Source organism: Toxoplasma gondii, chromosome VIIa (assembly GCF_000006565.2).
Source record: "Toxoplasma gondii ME49 chromosome VIIa, whole genome shotgun sequence".
In the NCBI taxonomy this organism is placed as follows: domain Eukaryota; phylum Apicomplexa; class Conoidasida; order Eucoccidiorida; family Sarcocystidae; genus Toxoplasma; species Toxoplasma gondii.
Genome location: NC_031474.1, coordinates 62520 through 83166, shown reverse-complemented (window position 1 = coordinate 83166; position 20647 = coordinate 62520). Strand labels below are relative to the sequence as shown.

At 54.8% G+C, this 20647-nt stretch overlaps 1 protein-coding gene across 1 annotated transcript; it reads left to right on the top strand.

Annotated features, from left to right (window-relative positions):
* Window positions 1–1154: 1154 nt before the first annotated feature.
* TGME49_280800 (SWI2/SNF2 SRCAP/Ino80) lies at window positions 1155–18977 on the top strand. Its single transcript, XM_002371433.2, has 17 exons — window positions 1155–4197; window positions 5113–5308; window positions 5837–6201; window positions 6421–6777; window positions 6993–7412; window positions 7857–9150; window positions 9525–9922; window positions 10546–12962; window positions 13666–13838; window positions 14418–14569; window positions 14993–15167; window positions 15463–15600; window positions 16108–16277; window positions 16615–16864; window positions 17384–17635; window positions 18060–18206; window positions 18520–18977. Exons 1-17 carry the CDS (start codon window positions 2570–2572, stop codon window positions 18670–18672), a joined length of 8685 nt encoding a protein of 2894 aa, XP_002371474.1. The 5' UTR covers window positions 1155–2569; the 3' UTR covers window positions 18673–18977.
* The last annotated feature ends 1670 nt before the right edge of the window (window positions 18978–20647 follow it).

The following is a 20647-nucleotide window of genomic DNA, read 5'->3' as shown; positions in this document are numbered from 1 at the left end:
GCCTACATGGCTTTCGCTTATATCGCTGCTGTGGCAGCAGTATTGTTTCCAGTACCCATGCCAGCCACATGCGTGATTCTGTTCTGCTAGCTTAATCGGCGCACCGGTAGAAAAACGACCATCGTACACCCACATTTCGACTGAGAGAGAGTATGAGACCTTTGCTTCCGCGAATGAGCAAGACCAATATTGAACTCCCTGAACTGCGGGGTCAGGCACTTCGTTAAGGCAGGATCCATCCCATCGTACTGTCTCGCCGGTACCGGCGTGTGAGACTCGCGCTTTAGACACCCAAATGCTTATTCGTTAGCAAATCAGGACACGAGATGTGGCCAGTATATGCATGATTGTCTGAGTATAAAGTATGATTTCCTCGATTATCAGACATAGTGCTGCTCAACAAGCGATATACTTGTGGGACGAGCTGGTGTGTTCTGAACGAAGGGGACTCGAAATCACGTGCGCTGGAATGCCACTGAAAGTACGTTTCGCCTGACAGCGAGAACTGAAACACGTTTCACCAATGGAGGGGAAGAAACTGGGATCCGTTATTGAGCAAGCATCAGCCACAGGTGACGACCAATCCTGGCGTGTCTCGAGCCGTTTGCTTTCCGTGGGTCTACAGCCCTTGAGCAGGTTTTTCCTGGAAGCGCTGAGATGAGACTTCCGACTGGGTGGTTCGCTACAGAATGTGACCCACATGCATACCCCCCCTTACCTCGTAGACGTGAACGCAACAAGCTGGCAGTAAACGCTACTGGCGGTTTGCGCTGTTGCAACCACGTATGAGACACGTGACGGACCTAACAGCGGCGGCAGTCACGATCCACTGTCTTGTCTCCTTGCATTGAAGGGGTGCCAGTCGTGGATCCACAGCAAAGCAGCGTTGAGAAAAAGATGCGGTTTTCGTACCTGTCAACATATGCTGAGCCTTGACGTGGAACCTCTTCTCCGCGTAAGAAAATACGAAAGGGACCGAACAAGTCAAAGGGGGTGTTCATTGTTTATCGCAAGCAAGTACCGCTGTCTTCTCAAGACCACAGCGGTGGTCTGTGGCGAGGTTCCCACGGCTTATAATCGAGAACCCGATTCGCTTGACGGCCCCCGAGAAAGCATTGGAAAGAGGTGAACACTGGACGACGGATCTCCCGCCACGCGACGATGTGCTAGGAACTTTTCTTTGCGTATACAGACTTCTCTGCTCTCCGCTGCTCGATTTTACCCATTTTCTGGAGCTGCCGTGCATCCGCGAGGAGTGCAGTTCAAGACTGCCCCGGCCGCCTCGCTTCCACTAGCTCTGAGTAGTCTATGCGCTTGCCGTCTCCCCTTCTTTTCCTCTTGTCTCGAGAGGACGAATTTGTTTACATCCTTGCAACGATTCTCCATCTGAGAATCTGCATTTTGTTCAGGGCGTTCTAGCAAGGTGACCCTGACTCCGTGATCTGGATGGCACTGCCATCGACGGTGTGGCTTTGTGGTGGATCGATGAGAGCCAGCCTAAAGGTTGCCGACTTCTGCGAAACTGGAGTTTCCGTTTTTTCTCCCCATACGTTGTCCCGAAGTCGTCTCACATATTTGAGTTTTCTCAACGGATCCTTCGCCGACGGATCCTGAAGTTAGTCCAGGCGCCCTTCCGTCAGCTGTCAGGAAAAGTGAGCGCAAAGAAGACCCCACTAAGATCGTCACCTGGTGACTTCTACAACATTTTCCTTTGTTCTCCTTTGTCCTGATCGTCAAACGGGTCTCCAACGTCCTGTCCTGTTCATCAAGACGGTGCGTCAGTTGCCAGCTGGCTTTCTGCGCCAAATCTTTCCCGTTTTCTTGTCTCCGAGACGGGGACCTGTCGACGCCTTCGTCCTCCGTTCCACGCGTAGCTCTCTGACTTGTCCCTCGGCAAATGACGAAGGAGCAAACCACCAGTTGTTGCTTTGTCCTAGGCACACTTGTCTGTGTGCTGCCCTTTGGTTTCTGTCCTTGCACCCGGGAGGGCAACGCAGCCTTCTCCGGTGGTGTGCCTGTCCTGCCCGTCCACGCGGCAACATCCGTTCTCGCGGGTTCTCTCAGGTTGCTGGTTCGCGAGGCCATCCTTGCGATCGATATTTTCATGGGTTTGCAGCTGCGCTGACACGTATGGGCTCAAACAATGTTTCCACTGTGTTTTTCTCAAATGCTCGCTGACGGCGGACTCCTGCACTCGGGTGTTTCTGGTCTTCTGTGACGCGGAACAGACTTCACGGGGCTGTTGTGCTCGTGGCATACTGCCTGTCCAGGAAGTTTCCACCCGAACTGGTTTTCGATTTCATTTGCAGTGTAAAGCATCCGACTGCGCCTGAAACCACCGTGCGATTCCATTCCTCGGTCGTCGCGCAAACATCCCGAAGACGGAGGGAACGGCTGCCTGCCCGTCAAAGGGTACCGCCGACCTTGCCGCCATCTCAAATTTTTCGTAACCTGTTTTGCCGTAAGCACTATGAATGCCTGGAGCTGCAGCTCGCGTTGTTCGCGTCTTCTTCATGGATAGCCCAAATCTGGAACGCTCTCCCTCCTGCTTTGTCTCTCTCTGTCTACGATGTCGCTGCCCCCCCAGTGGCAGCCACCTGGTCACAGCGTCTCTTCTGAACAGGACTCAGTCTCTGCTTTTTCGCCTGTCGCTCCTTCTACCTTGGTGCGGAGGCCAGCGTCGTTTTCTCTCAGTGATTGCCCATGCGTGGCCGGTTCGTCAGGCGGCTCGGTCGCAGATGCTCAGCCCTGGAGTGTCCCCTGCCATGTAGCCGCTGCCTCCTCAGCTGTCTCCTCCCAGCGTGCATTGTCGACTTCCGCCGCGACGCCTTCAGGAGGCCTCCGTGTCGCGCAGAAGAGCTCCGAGGCGGCGCCTCGAGCCTTGCATGCAGTTGCGGACCCCATGTCTCTCAACGCCCCTCCTATTCACAACTCGGGGAGTCCGCCTGCGCTTTCCTGTGACGTATCAGGAAACCGGAACGGACAGGCGCCGTCAGCGGCGCCTCTCGAGTCTGGACCTTCCGCCGCGAGCCCCTGGAGGCGGACGATGGGGGGACAGGGAGTCGGCGAGGGGCTTCCGTTCCAACAAGTCAGACTGTCGTTCTCCTCTCGTGTCCAGAACGGAGACGAGAGCAAATCTGCGTGCGTTTCCGCGTCCTCAGATCACCTCCGTGACGCTTGGGCGGACGGGATCCAAGACGGGGCTCAACCGGGCTCCCGTGACAGGCCACGGCGACGCAGAGGCCGCGTGACCTCGAGAGACTCCTCGGAGCACGATGGCGCTTCGCTGTCGGCGGCGACGCTCCCTGGCGGGTGGCCTCTCGAGGAATGTGTGCAGCGGAATACAGCCAGCGACGACGGGGACGCCTCTGTCGCTGGAGACGAGCCGGTCGCGAGTGGCTCTTGCGGCGATTGGCCAGCCTTGCGCGAGAAAGAGTGGCTGGAGCTCTCCAACCCCTCCGCTTCGTGTTGTTCTGCGCCTTCAGCTTCGGTGTCGGCCGTGGCTGGGCCTCTTGCCTCGAGTGCCTGCTTCCCGCATGCAGACTCTTCTGCATTCTCTTCGCGCGCCTGCGCCGTCGCGCCTGGAAGACAGGCCCAGCTAGCTGTGCGGTGGGAAGCCTTTCGGCACCCGGCGTTGACGGAGCGCGAGGAGAGGGAGAGGACGATTCTTCGTGTGCAGGAGGAACAGAGACAGGTCCTTTTGGAAATTCAGCAGCAGAGAGAGGAGGCGAGAAGACGCGGCGAGGAGCTGCCGGACGAACCGCCTCCGGAGCTGGCATGCAAAATGTGTGGCGTGGACGACAGCGGGAATCTCCTTCACCCGGGATGCGTGGACATGGATGAGTTTCTCGCCTCTCTCGGCGGGCTGTACGACGTAGGTTTGAATCAGGAGGAGGAGAAGACCGTTCAGGAGGAACTCCAGAGTCTGCAGGAGAGGCTGCAGAAACTTCTGGTCAAGATGGGCCGGTCCTCTGGGCGCGGAGAAGGCGGAGGACCAGTCTCTCAGAGAGAGCCGGCGCGAGTGCCGGAAGTGGTCTTTCAGAATATCCTCGAGAAAGAGATCCGAAGTTTCCAGGACCTCGTCATCGACGAACACAAAGAGAAGAGAAAACTCTTCAGACAACTCGCGGGAGGGTGTCGACGACACGTGGAAACTGTGGAGAAGAAGAAGCAAATGAAGGCCGAAGAGGAAGAAAGGTGGGTGAAGCAAATACACAAAAAAAACGCCGTGGCTGCCGGTCCGCCTCTGACCGTGGAGATCCATGGTGTTGTCCGTGGTTCTCTCAAACATTTCACAAGGAGGCTGGACGGTACCGCTGCGACACTGTGGTTTACTTCTAACGGTGTAGAGCTGGTGCGTAATTACGGCTCTGTGGCGAAAATTCGTTGAGGTCGGGGATGCTGTGGTTTTCAGCTCCTGAATACCTCTCAAAAACGAACTGAATGCTTGTGCGATCAGTAGATCCATTGCCAAATGAGGTGCGAAGCACTTCTGATGCTTCCGAGCATCACAACTATATCTGTTTATAACGTTCCTGCGTGGTCGCCTCGAGCACTGGCTATAGAAACTGGCAGCTGCTCCGCCACGCAGCGAAGGTTCGGGTGCCCAACCGCCGTAAGCGCGGTGGCTCCTAGTGGAGTCAGTTAGAGGTGCGCTACCCAGATGTCGTGGGCGTTAATACGCGGACGCAAGTTCATGTCAAGAGCGGGTTTCTTGTGGGGTCTGCAAGCGAAAAAGGATGAACAGTGCACGCGTCATCTCGGGATTGCAACGTGGTGAGTGCCGTGTGCACTTGTCGGAGAGCGTGAGCATCCAACTTCCATCTTGTGTGGCGACTGAGCTCCTGTAGACGTCTCCAGGAAGGACAAGATGGTTGAAGGGAATATGGTCCCCTTCGTGTAGTGCCTGTGCAGACGTTGGCTGTTCAGGTACACGTTGCTGCAGTACTCCTGTGCTGTACATGCCCGTCTCGTTGAGTGCGTCAAGAGGTATATCCAGCGTTGATTGAACAACCACGATCTGTATCCAAGAAAGAAAACTGTGGTGGGTTTCACTGTCTAAACAGTCCGAGTTTGAGTGCCTGCTTCGGCGCTCGTGTCTTGCTCGCGCAGGCGACTACGCGCTGTGGCGAAGAGCACATGCGGTCCCGTCGAGGTCTTCTGGCGACGCATCGAGCGCCTCGTGTGGGAAAGGGAAAAGCGGCAGCTTCAGAGGCAACTCCACGAGAAGAAGAAGCAGAGGCTGGATCGACTTGTCAGTGAGGCAATGCAGCAGTGCCGCCGGCTTGCTCAGGGTCTCCGAAAGCCGGTAAGAAGCTCATCTTGATGGGTGTCCGTGCATCGGTTTCTTGAGCAGGGAAGTTAGCCAGCTGGTGGCACCTCTTGCTAGGCCGGTCTCTGAAAACTGGGTTCACCTCCACGTATGACTGGCGTTGCAGTCTCCCTGGAGCCGTCTCTTTCTGCTTTGAAACTCTGCTGCCGAGCAGCCTGCATGCATTCACCTCGTGATTTACGACTGTCTGTGTGGCAGGTGGCCGTCGTGTGTGTCTTCCATTGTGGCTTGTTGTTTGTCTGCGTCTCTGTGTGTTTCTGCGTAAAAGTAGCCTTCGATGTTGTAGAGGCGTTCGTTGGTGACAAACAAGGGGGCAAGCGTCCAGTCTCTCTTTCCTCGCGGGAAGTGAAGCGCGCGAGTGTACTTTCTACCTCTGCTTCTGTTGTGACGAGGTAGAATACATGCGGTGGTGCAGTCCGGAGGAACAAGGGGGAGAGTGCGTCAACGTGGCGTCTTACGTTTTCCTTTCTCGCTCGCGGCTGGTGTGCTCGGCGTTTGCTTCAGTGCCTTCGTAGTACAGCTGCCCAGCACGATGGAAGCAAACGGTTAACGTCAGAAACGACCATGTCTTCTCGGCGCAACAGCTTCGTCTCTGACGAGGAGGCAAAGACTGAGAGGCAGGGACCAGGTCGAAGCGAGAGCCGCTTCAGCTCTGGCCGACGGGCGAAGGCGAAGACCGAGGGGGGAGAAGAAGACGATGGAGAGAAAGAGTGGACTGCGTCGATGTTTGCCAAGGACCAAGAAGAAGAAGACGACCGCCTTGAGGCAGAAATGGAGAGAGAAGAAGACGAAGAGCAAGAAGATTTGCAGAGTGAACTGCAGGGCCTACAAGATGAAGCCAGTATTCCCGTGGAGGAACTCTTGAAAAGGTAAGTCTCCCGCGAGAAGGTGGCCCTCACTTTTTGTTCTCTGGCGAACAGGCCAAGCAGCTACGAAGCGAGCAGAGGAGGCTGAAAAGGAACACACTCACGGTGCGTCAGAGGAAGTCACAGGCCAAGCGCTGGCACTTCTGGCTTCACTCTCAACTCGTCTGCATCTGCACTGGATGTTCGTCTTGTCCGGGCGCCTCCACTCTTGCTGATGTATAGGACCTACGGCGTAGAAGGAGGCCTGACGCAACTCGCTTCTGACAGGCAGCGGGAGCAGAAAGAGAAAGCTCACAGAGCAGACAAAGACGAAGAAGACGGAGAGGAAGAAGATGGAGAGGCAGAAGATGGAGAGGAAGGAGATGGGGAGGAAGAAGATGGAGAGGAAGGAGACGGGGAGGAAGAAGATCGAGAGAATCCGTGGTCACCGTTAGGACATTCGAAGGAACAAGAAGAAGAAGATGAACGTCTGGACGTCGAAATGGAGAAGGAAGAGGAGGACGAACAAGAAGACACGGAAGCTGAGCTCCGCGGACTCCAAGACGAAGCGGCCATGCCCGTCGATGAACTGTTGAAGAGGTAAGATTTGGGAAGAGTTTGGGAGGACAGGGCATGCGTCATGTGCACCATAGGGGAACAACGAATTCCGTTGACAGCGTAATGACCGGGAAGCATCTTCCGAACTCCGCAGGCTTCACCGAACGTGGCTTCTCATAAGCACCAGAGACGTTTTTACAAATTTCCTCTTTCTTATTCGAAACTGCTACCGCACACTTCTCCCGTTGCTATCGCAGGATCTACGGCGTGGAAGGGGGCGAGGCACAGCTGGCTGCGGACAAGCGGCGGGAGGTGGATGGCAAGGCGCGTCGAGAGAAGGCAGTCAAAGAAGCTGAAGCATCAGGAGGAAGGGGACAGGCCGACCGACAGGAAGAGCGAGAAGAACGCAGATGTCAACAGGGAGAGAAGGAGATAAAAGCGGAGCTAAGAGGAAGAGAGGCGGCGGCAGAGAAGATAGGGGACACTGAACACTCCGCAGACGATGACGACGACAACAGAAGCGAGTTTAGCTTGGATGGCGGGGCCTTCGGGAAACAGAAAGAAGAAGATGAAGAGCTCGACGCTGCGATGGAAGCCGAGGAAGAAGAGGAGGAAGAAGACGAGTTGAAAAGGCTGCAAGAGGATGCCGAACTACCTATAGAGGAGTTGATTCGAAGGTGAGAAGTGCAGGCGACCTTTCACGGCAGTGGCTGGTGTCTGGACTCTCCCATCCACCAGCGAGGGGCGGCGTAGTAGCAGTGTCCTTTCTGCTCTGTGTGGTCTGCTCCTCCATAAGAGATGACAAGTTCCCCTTCCTCTCAGAAATCGCCGAGTCCTGCGCGGTATTGGTTGTGTAACGGCGTGCAACTCTGCTGTCGCCCAAACAGCGCTCACGTTTCGCAGAGCCAGTTGGCACTGCATGCGTTTGAATTCGTTGTTTTCTTTGCAGAAAGGCCTTTGTGTCAGGTGCGATAAATCAATGCTCATCCGCCTCAAAGTGTACGGGGTTGTCGGCCTCTGACAGCGGGCTCTGGGGTTCGACCCTGGCATGTACAAATGCTGCAGTAACAGAAAGACGATAGATGAGTGGATCTCGTTTTTGTGTGCCGTGGTCTCTTCAGATTTGGTGCGCCGTCGTCGGGACGCATGGAAGAAGAGGAAGAAGAGGGGACCAGCAGCGAGGACGAAGTCGTGATCCCTGTTCAGCGCAGTCTGCGTCGGAGACGTCAGCGCGGCGACTCTTCCTGCGAGGTGAAGCAGGAAGCTTCCAGTCCGTGTTCTGAAGTCCGCAGTGTGAGCCCAGGTCAACCCGTTGAAGAGCGGGACTCAGTAAAGAGAGAGAGAGGCGCGAGTGAGGATCGAGAGGAGGCCGACAAGCGCGAGGCGAAGACTGGAGACGCGTCGTCTGCAGATGACTCGAGAGATGATCTTTCGAGGAGAGAACAATCGGAGAGGGAGGGGAACCGTCAGCTGCGGTGGCCGTCGCTGTCAGATGCCGAGCCACGGTCCCCGGCAGGCGCCAGGGTGCAGAACATGAAGCGCGAGGAGGGCGATTCAAAGCGCGTTTTGGCTGTGAAGCCGAGCAAGGCGGAGGTCGTGTGTGTATGCTCCCCTCACTCAGCAGGTGCAGTTGCGAACAAGAGCACGGAAGAGGAGAACTTGACTGGGTTTTCGTCGGCTCTTTCGCAGGGTCCGCATGGAGAGGGTCGCGGCGGACAGAGCTCTGAAAAGACGAAGTCCGCTTCCGACACTGAGCCATCGCCGCAGCCTCGTTACCTATCGTCGAATCCAGCTCCCGCGTTGGTTCGGGCGACGCTCCGCACGTATCAGTCAGAGGGTGTTCAGTGGCTCTTTGCCCTGCACGACAAAGGCCTGAATGGCATTCTCGCAGACGAAATGGGGCTGGGGAAGACTCTGCAGACGATCGTGCTGCTCGCGCGGCTTGCCCTCGAGCGCGGCGTGTGGGGGCCGCACCTGATCGTCGTGCCTACGAGTGTGATGCTCAACTGGGAGCGTGAGTTCTTCAAGTTTTGCCCGGGCTTCAAGGTGCTCGTCTACTTCGGCAGCGCCCAGGAACGCGCGAAGAAACGCACAGGATGGTCGCGGCCCTACGCGTTCCACGTCTGCATCGCTTCGTACTCGACGGTGGTCAAGGACGCGCAAATTTTCAGACGGAAAAAGTGGTACTCTCTCGTCCTCGACGAGGCCCAAAACATCAAGAATTTCCACAGCCGAAGGTGGCAAACGCTCTTGACCTTCAACACGCAACATCGGCTCCTCCTGACGGGCACACCCTTGCAAAACAACCTCGCCGAACTCTGGTCGCTCATGCACTTCCTCATGCCCACTGTGTTCCAGTCCCACGACGACTTCAAGGAGTGGTTTGGAGACCCGCTCACAGCGGCCATCGAACAGGTACAGAGGCGAAGGGGCAGTCGGGGTGAGCCAAGGCGAAATGCCAAAGCCAGAGAGCGCTAAACTCGAGTTGCGTGGTCGCGCGTTTGTGCAAAGAAGAATCGCCTCAAGCTTGAGGCGAGGACTGGAAAGAATCAGCGTCTGCTCCAAAGCGTGCGACGACGAGCATGTCCGTCTTCCTTGCTTCCACTTGGTCGGCCTGACACTCGCTCTTTTCTGAATCAGGGTCTTTGTTCGGTTCTTTCACCGCATTTTTTCTGTTTCTTCCGTTGTCTCGCTTCACCCGTCTGCCTGTCTTGTGCACGACGCGTTTGGTTGCTGGCTCCCTTTATTTCCTTTGATTTGCGGTCTCTCTCGATATGTCGCGTTTCCAGGAACAAGTCTCAGAACACCAGCAATTGCTCGAAAAGCTCCACGCCCTTCTGCGGCCGTATCTCCTGCGTCGCCTGAAAAAAGATGTCGAGAAGCAAATGCCGCGCAAGTACGAACACGTGGTTCGCTGTTCTCTCACAAAGAGACAAAAGTGCTTGTACGACGAATTCATGCAGAGACGCCAAGTCCAGCAGACTATGGCCGCCGGCAATTACAGGGGAATGATGAACATTCTGATGCAGTTGCGGAAGGTGTGCAATCACCCCGACTTGTTTGAGCCCAGGCCGATCGAAACTCCAGTTGGAGGCGGAGGTGTTAACGCGCTCTCGTACGACATCCCGGCAATGATTTGTCTGTGGCTGCATGAACCGTGGAACTGGTGCATCGAGGAACGCTTTCGGTGAGGAAAGAAGCAAATCGCGCGATTCCAAAACAATTGAATCTCACACAGATTTTTCGAGGAACGATATACCTTTGTAATAATGCCATTATGCGCAGCCAAGCTGTCCCGATTAACTCATACAGAGGTAGAGACCCGTAGAAAACAGTGCGTAAAACAAGGTATAGATCACTCGTCGACGCGTTTTTTAGATGAAAGCCGATGTGTGTGTGTGTGTGCGTGTGCCTATGTCCGTTTTACCCCTCCCCCCTCTTTATCCACGGGGACAATACTCAGTTACATCTCATTTTCTTCTTGCTATTTGTATGCATGTTGCTGAAAGTGTCTCCACAGTCAACGAACCACTTGTTCGTCTACGTCTGTAAATTGCGTGAGCATGTGATGTATGTCTGTAAGTATACTTCTTGCTTCCCAATAATAAGTCTGTGTATTCACCTGTACATACCCGTGTACATGTCAAAGCTCGATTGCGGTTTCGTCGTATTTGTAAGAGGAGGCGTTAGCGTTCGTAGAAGGAAAGTATATAGAAACATAAAAACGTTGAGCTACCACTAAGCAGACTGCGGTGTCTCTTCCCATGCGGTTTTGGCGGTGTCCGTTGGTTTTCCTGTGTTTTCTCCTAGGCGTGTCACGCTGCCGATTATCTCTTTGATCCACTACGAGATATTGTTCTCATCTCTTCAACATGGCCTGGCTCAGAATTTGTCGCCACTTCGTCTCCTCGCCCCTGCGTCTTCCTCGTCTCTTCTGCAGTTCTCTCCGTTTGACCTCTTGTCTGCCGCCACTCCTCTGGAAGAGTGTGACCTTCTCTCGCTGCCTCAGCCAGTGTACACACGCCGGTTGCATGCAGACAATAGCAGGAACTCGTCAGCCAGTGGTCTCCCCTGCTCGTCGTCTTGTTCTTCTTCGGTTGCGGCAGGGGTCACTCGCTTCCCTGCACTGTCTCCGCATGTGCCTGTCGAGAACCAAGGGAACGCGTTACCTCTGTCGCTACCTCTCCAAGAAGACGAAAGAATCCAAGAGTTCATTCTCCCTTGTCAGTCACCCGAATCTCAGATTTCTTCTGGCCATGTGTCGGAGCCTTTTCCCGGAGCGACTGGATCCTCTCACAAGGTACCCAGCGTTTGGAGCGCCGAAACCGCCCGCCACATGTGCGTCGACATGCGCGTGCAAGGCTGTCCTGGGTCTCTGGCACCTTGCGCTTCTCCCGCCGCTGCCACGGCTCCCTCTGGCCCTCCTCAAGGCCCCCAGGTTCCATCTTCGTCGCCCTCTCTTGTCCAGTCTCCTGTGCATCCTTCTTTCCCTGTTGCCTCTGCTCTCCCGCTGTCTCGTCCTGGGACAGGGTCGCAAGACTCGGTCGGTTCTCCACCAAGTGGCGTGTCGCCGAATTCCACCTTTCAGTCTCACTCGTCTTCTCACTGTTCCCTGCTCTCTGGACCGGCTCCTCACTCTCTAGGAGAGCGGGAGGCTGTGCCTCCACTTCGCTCGGCCGAGCGAACCTTTTCGTGGGTCCACCCAGATGCAGACCGCGAAGGCGTCTCTGCCTCTGTCGGAGGGGAAGCGCTTGACCGTGGGGAGTTTCTAGGCCCGATAGGCGGCTCGAGCCAGGGACCGTCGCCTGGTGGGGGTCGCGCTTCGCCGCTGACGCCCGTGGACAACAGCAGCGGGCCGGACTGTGACGAGCCGGGAGAGGAGGGACAGAGAGAAAGCCGGGCGACAGAGGAGCGGCTTTTCACCCCTTCTGGTGTCCACGCGTCGTCTCCGTCTCGAGTCGCCCTTGAGGCGCGTGGGGACGAAAATCCCTTGGAAGGTCCCCCCTTGTTTGAGTCGGGAGAGGCCGCCGAGGCAGTTGGAAGTCGAGGCATGCGTCCTCTGTCTCCTGCCGAGGACGCTGGCGTGCACGGTTTCGCAGGCGTCCCTCCGAGTCTTCGAGCTGCAGAACCAGCCTTGGCAACGGCGGCGGTGCCCGCGTCTCGGGCTGCGTCTGGTGCTTCTTCTCTCCAAGCATCGCCGTGTGAAACCCCAACCACAGAGAAGAAACTGGGTTCTTCTGGAGGCCCTCCGACCGGCTTGCGCGTGTCTGCGCGTGCGGCGGCCCGGCGGTGTCGGGAGGAGAGGCTCGCTGGGCACGATGAATCTGTGAAAAACGAAGGCAAACAGCCGTTCTTAAGCGACGCGTCTGGATCAGCGATGCCTCCTTCTTCCGTGCTCCCTCTATCGGCGACCAAACGAAGAAGGCTGATGACTGCGGCGATGAGCCCGGGAGAGGGGAGGAGAAACGGCGAAGGCACCGAGTCCGACGTGCTGTCTCTCGGGACTCTCCTCGAGGTTCCGCTTCTCCGGAACACGACAGATGACGGGAGCACGGCGCCTAGAGCAGGCGCTTCTGCGTCCGCGTCCTCCGCCTTGCCTGCGAATTCTGTCTCTCTGGTGCTTACCCAACCGTTTGGGTCTGCGTCGATTCCAGACTTGGACGGTTTTCTCGCGGCCCACGCCAGGCGTCGCTGCTGCGGTCGCGACCGGCGCCTCCTTCTCCGAAACTGTTTCCCCGTCCCGCCTGCCTTTGTGTCTCACCTCATGCGCCAGCAGGAGGACAGTGAGAAGGACGGCAAGGTTATGGAAGACGAGGACCTGGTTTTGAATGGGGACGCAGAGGCGGCTGCTCTGTCTTCTGGTTTAGCTGATTCACTGAGCTCGCGGGCGGGCGCCGCAGGTGGCACAGGAGGCGTCGGCTCGCCTCCGGCCTTGGAGAGAGGCGGGAAGGCACGGCGACAAGCCATGCGGGGAATCAAGCGCGCTGGCACTCTCTGGAGACGCTGGATTTCCAGCGAAAGATGTGAGATGCAGCCTGCTTTGTGTCTCGTCGACGCGACCGGCGGCGAGTCCTTCCTAGACAGCTTCACGCCGGGAGAATCCGAATTTACGGCGGGCGAAGACAGAGGCATGCACAAGGACACACAGACAACGTTTCTCGCGCGACCCGCGGAACCCTTCAGCGCTGCTGTCGACGCGAACGAGGGGACTCGCATGCGCAAAGCAGGTACGTCACGCGTCTCTTCGCGTAGCCGCCGATGCGCATGCGTGTTTCCCTGCACGTACATACTTTTGTCTGCGTTTTCTCTCCTCACAGGTGAACACCCGGTGGTGTGGTCATCCTAACGAGGCTTCCCAATTACGTGCTTCCCCTCGCTTCCGGTGGTCGTCTCGTCTCTTTGTCTCTTTCTCTTCTGTTGCTGGGCGCACAAAACCCTCCGAGTGCCTACGAATCGATTTCGGGCGCAACATGTGCTTTATCGGTGTGCCCTGTGTCTAAAGGCATCTTAGAATCTTGCTGTCTTAGTTGCGACGATGTTGACGCGCGCCTTGCCGCCCCCCGGCTTAACGCGTTATTGTGACCGAACTGCTCAACCAGAGAGTCGGTGAACCCGTTGCTGCGCGTGGTGATGTCTGCATGTGAATGTGTTTGGGAACTGCTAGAAGCAAGATGCGCGCGTAGGAAGGCGGGTAGGTGTCGTTTCAGAAACTGGCCCACGATCGTACTGAAGAATATCTTAACCTTTACAGAGTCAGGAGATATTTCACCTCCGCTGCTGTCGGTCGCTGATGTCGAGCTTCAATATTCTACGATATTACGGTTCTTCCACATCGGCCGTCTTTTAGACGGAGTATAGGGATTCTTGTTACCACGCGTTGTCTGTTACTCACTTGTTTCCATGTGTTGATACGTGTGATATGTGCTCCAGAGTTCTGGCGGTCAGAAGAGATGCGATGCGAGGCGTCACAGGCGATGTTTCTCTTCGCATCCAGTCTATCACTCGCGTCACCTCCTCTGTTCGGGGGGCGCGACACTCGCGAGCTGCTCAGAAAGGAAATTTGCCAATCTCCCTTGAATCCCGTCGGCAGCGTCCACGAGCCGGTGGGTTTGGTGACGCGCGAAAAGACAGGAAGACGCAGGAAGCAGTGGATGAGGGGGAGGAAATCGGAATTAGGAAGGAAGCGAACGACGGTCGCAGAGAGGAAGAGAAAGGAAAGATCAGAAACGAGAGGGTTGTAGAGAGGAGAGCTGAAGGCAAAGACACAGCGAATGGTTTGAACGCGGAACGTTTTTTGTCTCCACGCTTCTTGTCAGGAAGGTACCGAGATGGGAAGAAACTGTAATAGGTGTCCTGAGGCCTTTGGGAAAGGTTTTCAAGCGAATAACGGGTTTGTAGGTGCTCTCTGGTGTACTCGCGCGCTCGTGTGTGTTCGTGGAAACGCGCAGCATCAGCAGCGCCCTGTCGAGCCCAGGCAGGGCGTCGCCTTCCCGGTCACAGAAATGCGTGCGTGGCAGCGTGAGGCATAGTCGGAGATGAGGGTTCACTCCGCGAAGAAACAGCTCCTGACATGGAGTTTGCGAAAATTTGCGACTTGAAAGCCTCTTCACTCAAACTGGTTTCACATCAAGTTGTAGGCGAACGGCTATACTCTTGTGTTCCTTTGCTCTGGTGTGGTGCAGATTAGAGCCTCCGGGGACTTCCTGGCTCGGACGGAGACTCTTCGGCGCATCACACCAACCCCCACAGAGGTCTTTGAACGCGACCAAAGCGTCATTCTACGCTGCTCGGTTCTCTGCAATCCTCGGGTCCAACCCGGCCCCCCCCGTATCTTGTGAGATCAATACGCGGCATGCCTCGCCAGCGCCACCTCTACGAATCGAAGAACGTTCTGTTAAATACGCTGCGCAAGCCAGAGTTGCGATGTCGCTGTCTTTGGAGGTTCACGTGTTCCGCAGGCCACTGGACCCAGGAGGGACAGAACGCACTTGGTCGCGTTCGATGTCGGCGTCTCAGGCTAGTCGCGCATTGCCCGTGTAGCTATGCGGGAACGCGCTGGTCGCGGTTTGAGGACTTGGCATTGCCCAGACAGAAAACGGGAGGGATCAAGAAACCATCCCATATGGACAGACGCATGTGTACAGTTGTGGCGTGTTTTGCCAACTAGCATATCCTTCGAGTTACGGGGTGTCTGTGATGGAACTACGTTGCTCAGTGACTGCGTTGTGTGTGTGTGTGTATGTTGTGTGCGGTGCAGCCTGCGAGGTCCTGGTGGCATCCAAGCTCGGGAGAACTCTTTTTCGGCGTTCGCAGAGAGTTTGGAGTTCCTCCAGGGTAGCGCTGCTGAGCTCCATGAAGCAGTAGAGAGACAGAGGCGCATCTTCCCGCACAAGCAGACCCTGCAAGATGACTGTGGCAAACTGATTGTGTTGGTGAGGCACCTGAAGGCGGTTTCCAGATTCTTCAGACGGCTGCAGACTCTTATTCCTGTGCATGCGAATCCCTGGGAGACGGTGCAGCACGCGGTAGGATTCCGTATTTTGACGAGTTTATTGCTCAGGGTTTTCTTGACATCTCAGTAGTATCGACAAGCCACGTCACTGAAATGTGCCTCTCGACACGGCAGTGGGTCCCTGATGTCAACGTTTCGTCTATCCTTTTGGAGTGTTCGCCTTCTGTCGAGAGCAAATTATTTCTCTCTGGGACTGACTCTTCGTTCTTTATCAGGCTGAACTCCTCACGAAACTCCGAGCTGACGGCCACCGCTGTTTGCTGTTCACACAGTTCAGTAAGATGCTGGATGTGCTGGAATCATGGATCAACCACCAGGGCTTCACGTACGTACGTCTGGACGGCAGCACAAAGGTAGGTTGTTCCGTTTTTGTGTCCAGCCCTCAGTGATAAGCGAACTTGAGTGAAAATCATCTATTGCTGCGGGAAGCGAACGAATGTTGCTTGACTGCCCTTTGTGTTCAGGAGCGTACCGTTGTATTCGATGGTCTTATGTGTCCACATTGATGTATCCCAGATCGAATAAACCTAGACATTACCTAGGATAGTGAAAACATGTCTCCAGTTATCAGACAGGGAGAGCCACGTTCTTTACGGTCCATGCACACCCCCCACCTCATGGGGCTGTTTAAGACTTCCCGACTAAACATCCATTTTCTCTGGAAGGGAGTTCCCTTCTCGCCGTGAGTATGCTCTCAAAGTACCGGAAGCGCTGTGATCTAATAGTTTAACTGGGCATTACACCGAGTCGGCGATAGAAAGTGCCCCTGTGTGCCGGTTGAGATGAGTCTTCCTCGTCGGTCGCTGCCCTAGGCATTTCTACCCGTTTTTAGGGCGTTTGGTCGTGACGTGTGTTCGCAGGTGGACCAACGCCAGAGAGTCGTCACTAGATTCAATGCAAATCCACGCATTTTTTTGTTCATCTCTTCCACGCGAGCGGGCGGAGTCGGGCTGAACCTCACAGGTGCCGACACGGTTATCTTCTACGACACGGACTGGAACCCCGCCATGGATCGGCAGGCTATGGATAGGTGAGGATCGAAGCTGGCGGAAGCGTAGAGAAAGCCGGAGCGCGCCGATAGCCAAGACGGCTGTCATGGGGAAAGGCATTGTGACAGCTGTGACTTGCTGAGCAAAGGCAACCATCCAACGGGAGAGACGGAAGGACGACGGAGGCACACATGTGTCCGTTTTGTGCGCAGTGACCCCCCTGTGGGTGTCATTGGTTCGACGTTGTAGAAACGAACGGCAGAGTCAAGTTGGTGTCGATCTGCGTCTTGCTGTGAGTGAACTACCAGTAGGAATGGTAAATTTCCACGCGAAGGACATCCAAGAACCTTCCGTTTGTGTTCCTCGTTTGGTTCTCAGATGCCATCGCATCGGCCAGACTCGCGACGTCCACGTCTACCGTCTGGTCACTGAACACTCGATTGAAGAGAACATCTGGCGCAAGCAACTTCAGAAGAGGCTCCTCGACGAGGTTGTCGTCGACCGTGGTCTATTCACCATGGAAAATACAACGCGGGAGGGGCATCTCGGACAACAGACTCAGGACAAGGAAGCCGCACGGGAATGGTTTGCGAACGCTGAGACTCTGAAGGATTTGCTTGCTTCTCCGGTGAGACCCCACGGCCGCCATGTCGATGGCAACTGAGGAGGCAGAAAGAAAGGAACAACAACGTGAATTTAAAATTAGAAGACAGTGATACAACACAACTTGTGCCCGACGGTGGGCGCAAAGCCGGGGGGGGGGGGGTAAGAGATAACGGAGTAGAAGGACCCGATGCTTGTTGGCCTGGTCTTTGTTTAGTAACTGGATGGACGCTTTCTTCGTCTCGCAGTTTTACCGCACTACGATGAGTTTGTTCTGTAAAGAACAGATTGTACACCACGAGTGGAAGCAAACCACGAAACCCGCAGTGTTCACAATACCGAACATGCCTCCGATTATGAGATGCAGACAACCAAGTTCTCTACGGCTGCTGTCCACCGCCTCCCCGGTGGACTGCTTAAGACGGCTGAAAGTGGCGGATTTCCGTATTCTGCTGGCGCATGGGCGTGCTTGAAAGCTGGCAGAAGGTGGCACAGGGAGCTTCTCAATTTCTCATCATGCTGTTCTCTGTGTGGATGTGGTCAGGAGGAGAGCAGAGCGAAATCAGGCTTCAAGGACGACATCTATGCAGACCGCATTCTACACGACTCTGCAGAGGACAACCCCGATGACACAGAGGCATCCACTCATGTGCCGAGGTCGGGCAAAAGGGGAGCAGGACTTGGAGGAGGCGGGGAGTTTGAAGCAGCCATTCTGGAGGTCGAAGACGTCGAGGACGTGGCCGCGATGCAGCAGACAACCAGGGAGGAGAAGCAAGCTAAACAGGAGTTGCAGCAGGTGCGTCGGGGACCATTCGGGAGATACCTGGATGGACTTCCTCAACTTTTACCGCCACACGAAACAGGACACCGCGGCTGGCATCCGATTGAGAGAGAGACAGAGGAAAGCAGGAAGAGACGACTTCGAAGATAGAAAAAGATTTCTAGGCAAAGTGGTTGAACGGGGCGTTGGTTTTTAAAAAAGCACACGTGTATGCGTTCAGTCTCGAGTCAGACGTGTCAGTCTTGCTTCTTCGTACTTGTGTTTTCTTCCTCGTATCTGCATCTAACCGCCGTTATAGTTCTCGTGTGTGTCGGGATGTGTCCCATGTGGTTTGTTCCCCGCATATGCGGAATTCATTGTCCATGCACCTTCCTTCCGTTATCTCGGTAGGATCAAGCACTGCAGTGCTGTCTCTGCCTTGTGCGCTGTGACGAAACAGGATTTCCGAGGGGAGAAAGTGGGAGAAGAAGGCACAGTAGATTTGAATGGTGCGCTGGAGCGGATGCCTGCCTTGGCGGCATACTGTGTGCGCCTTATCAACGAAAACAAGCCACCGAGTCTTCTCGCGCAGATAGCTCAGCTTAAGGTAAGAATCAGAGAAAGGAAAGAAGGCCCTGCAGTCGGAGCAACTCGTCTCGCTTCCCCTTTCTCTTCGTGGGGCAGCAGGCAAAAACTATGTTTGAGATACTTAGTTTACCAATAGCAGAAAGACCTCCAATTAACCAATCAGTGGCCTCAGGATACGGAACCATCACGCTAGTACTCACTTGCGGGTACACTGGCCAACCGAGACCACTACCGTGGAGTGATTAATCTCTTTGAAGACTCCTTCTTGCTTTCTCGTTTTTTACGGAGTCATCTCTCTTGTTGAACATTCATTCTTCCGTTGTGCTGTTTAGACACAAGTTCGAGCCGAAGGCGACGAAGACGAAGAGAAGCCCAACGACGAAGACAGGCAGAGTGAATCAGAGGAGCCACAGAGGTCGAGCGAGGACGACGGGCCCGCGCTGTGGGAGAGTGAGATCGAGTCCACAGAAGAGGACGATGAATAGCACTGGTGTACGAAGAGAAGCGAAAGACTTCAACGGGAGAAGTCCATGTGCAGATGTTCAAGTTTTGGGGGGAGATTTGTGTATTACTGAGGACGACATGAGATGCGCGTGTGCAGGTGGTAGTCCAAGAAGGCTGCACTGAAACCAACCTTGATATGAGGTGTCGCAGCATTTGTGGACTTTGGGTTGTAAGCCCGTCACAGAGACGACTCAGGGGATGGGGAGAGTGGAGTGGACAAAAACACGAGTGTGTTGTAAGAACATGTTCGAATATTCAAGCAGGCAACTTGAACGCGGTCAGTACGATGGTGCTGCGCATGCTGATACCTGACGGATAGCTCCTCTCACTGTCAGACACGAGTGAGAACCGCCGAGGTCGAGCAACGAACAACGTTGCTCGTGACATACAAAGCAACGGAAGAGAACGGAAAATCAGCAACAGAGAAAACTCGTGTTTGCAGACAGTAATAAGCGCAGAAGCCGATTCAACGATCCAGTCTCGAGCAGCGTAGTACCAGTTGAGGTCTTGAGCAGGTAGCCCAAGCGAAATTGTAGGTGAAAAACGGAATTTCGATTGTCCAGCGTGAACGACACACCACTCGCATCGACATAACACGAGCTCCAGCAAGTACTGGCATTTGTTGGGGAGTTGAAGGATAGGACGGGGAAAGAACCGTAGTGTAACTACCGACTGTGACTTAGCAGATAGATGGGCACCAGCCGAACCAATGTGTGCTGACTCTCAGGGCAGACCGAGGGTTATCTCTCCGTCTGTCTCTTTCCACGGAGATGTAGTACGGTGAAGCAGCTCTTCTTCGTCTTCTTCGGTATGTGATGCTTTCTCACGGGGAACATCGAGCAGGAAGTTCGCATGTGTATCACTGTGTAACATAATTGTTGGGTTCTTCGCGGGAGAGTTTCTGTGTGGTGAGCGGATGAGACCACAGAAACATCGGTGACTGTCTTCAATTCAGTCATTTTTTCGGTAGGGCGGCAGCACGTCTGTGCCGCCCTTTTCGAAACAAGATACGTGGTTGTCTGTTTAGGCAGCTCAAATGCAGAACCGTGTCTTCGGTGCAGTGAGAAACACTGTGTTTCTGTCTTCTCCGCTCCGCTACTGTGCATATGTTTTCTTTCGTGCGCCCTACGTTCTACATGTCTGGTGCTGCGCAAACATTTTTCGCTAAGCTGAAGTATCCCGACCGTGGCTCTTCTGTGTCTTTCAGGAGAGTGTACAGCCATTCTCGGATGTACAAGTGGCATCTATGCGTGTGTTCTATTCATGTGTACCATGTATCTCTTGTTTTCGTTTCCCTGTTTATCGGAACTGAAGATGTCCCGTCAGTCGTTGGCGCCCGTCTTGTAGTCCGAAAGATAGCGTTTGCGTTGCAAAATAGATTCAGCTTTTCAATCGAACCTGTTGAGTTCTCGGGGACGCTTCTATGCGCCACGATTTCAGGCCCAGTCAGAAGTGAGTGTAACGGCTGCTGACTAGGAGGAAATTTGGGTGAAGCTCCACAAGCCACGAGAAATCCCCTCAAAAAAGCCAGAGGACTTACAAGAAACGGAGGAGCCAATCCATAAGAAATGTGGTGGTTGGCGAAAGCATCAACGTAAAATCACTGCCGGGTGAGGTTCCAGAAAAGCTATCACACCAGTGCGTGACGGGCGATTATAACACGTTCGAAGGGAACGGTTGATGTCTCGCGTTCTCAAAAAAAAACGTGTCCAGTTAGAGCAAATGAAAAGCCAATTTCGGCATCCAACACTACTGCGCGTAAGCTCCCCTCTATCACAGTTCGAGCTATGTAGCGAGGCGGATCACGGCCACGCTCACGCGAGTGACCTAAGCATCTATATGAATCACTTTCTCACTGAAACCATTAAATATAGCAAGGGTAAAAATGCAATAGAGAGACTGTCCTGTCGCTAGAAATCACCGATCTTTAAACACTGTGGATTAGTATGAAGGCCC

Excerpts from the sequence above, each read along its gene's own strand:
- TGME49_280800 (XM_002371433.2), top strand. The coding sequence starts at position 2,570 with ATGTCGCTGCCCCCCCAGTGGCAGCCACCTGGTCACAGCGTCTCTTCT. Across the intron at positions 5,309-5,836 it reads CTCAGGGTCTCCGAAAGCCG|TGCCTTCGTAGTACAGCTGC; the intron begins GTAAGAAGCTCA and ends CGTTTGCTTCAG. Across the intron at positions 16,865-17,383 it reads AGGATTTGCTTGCTTCTCCG|GAGGAGAGCAGAGCGAAATC; the intron begins GTGAGACCCCAC and ends GGATGTGGTCAG.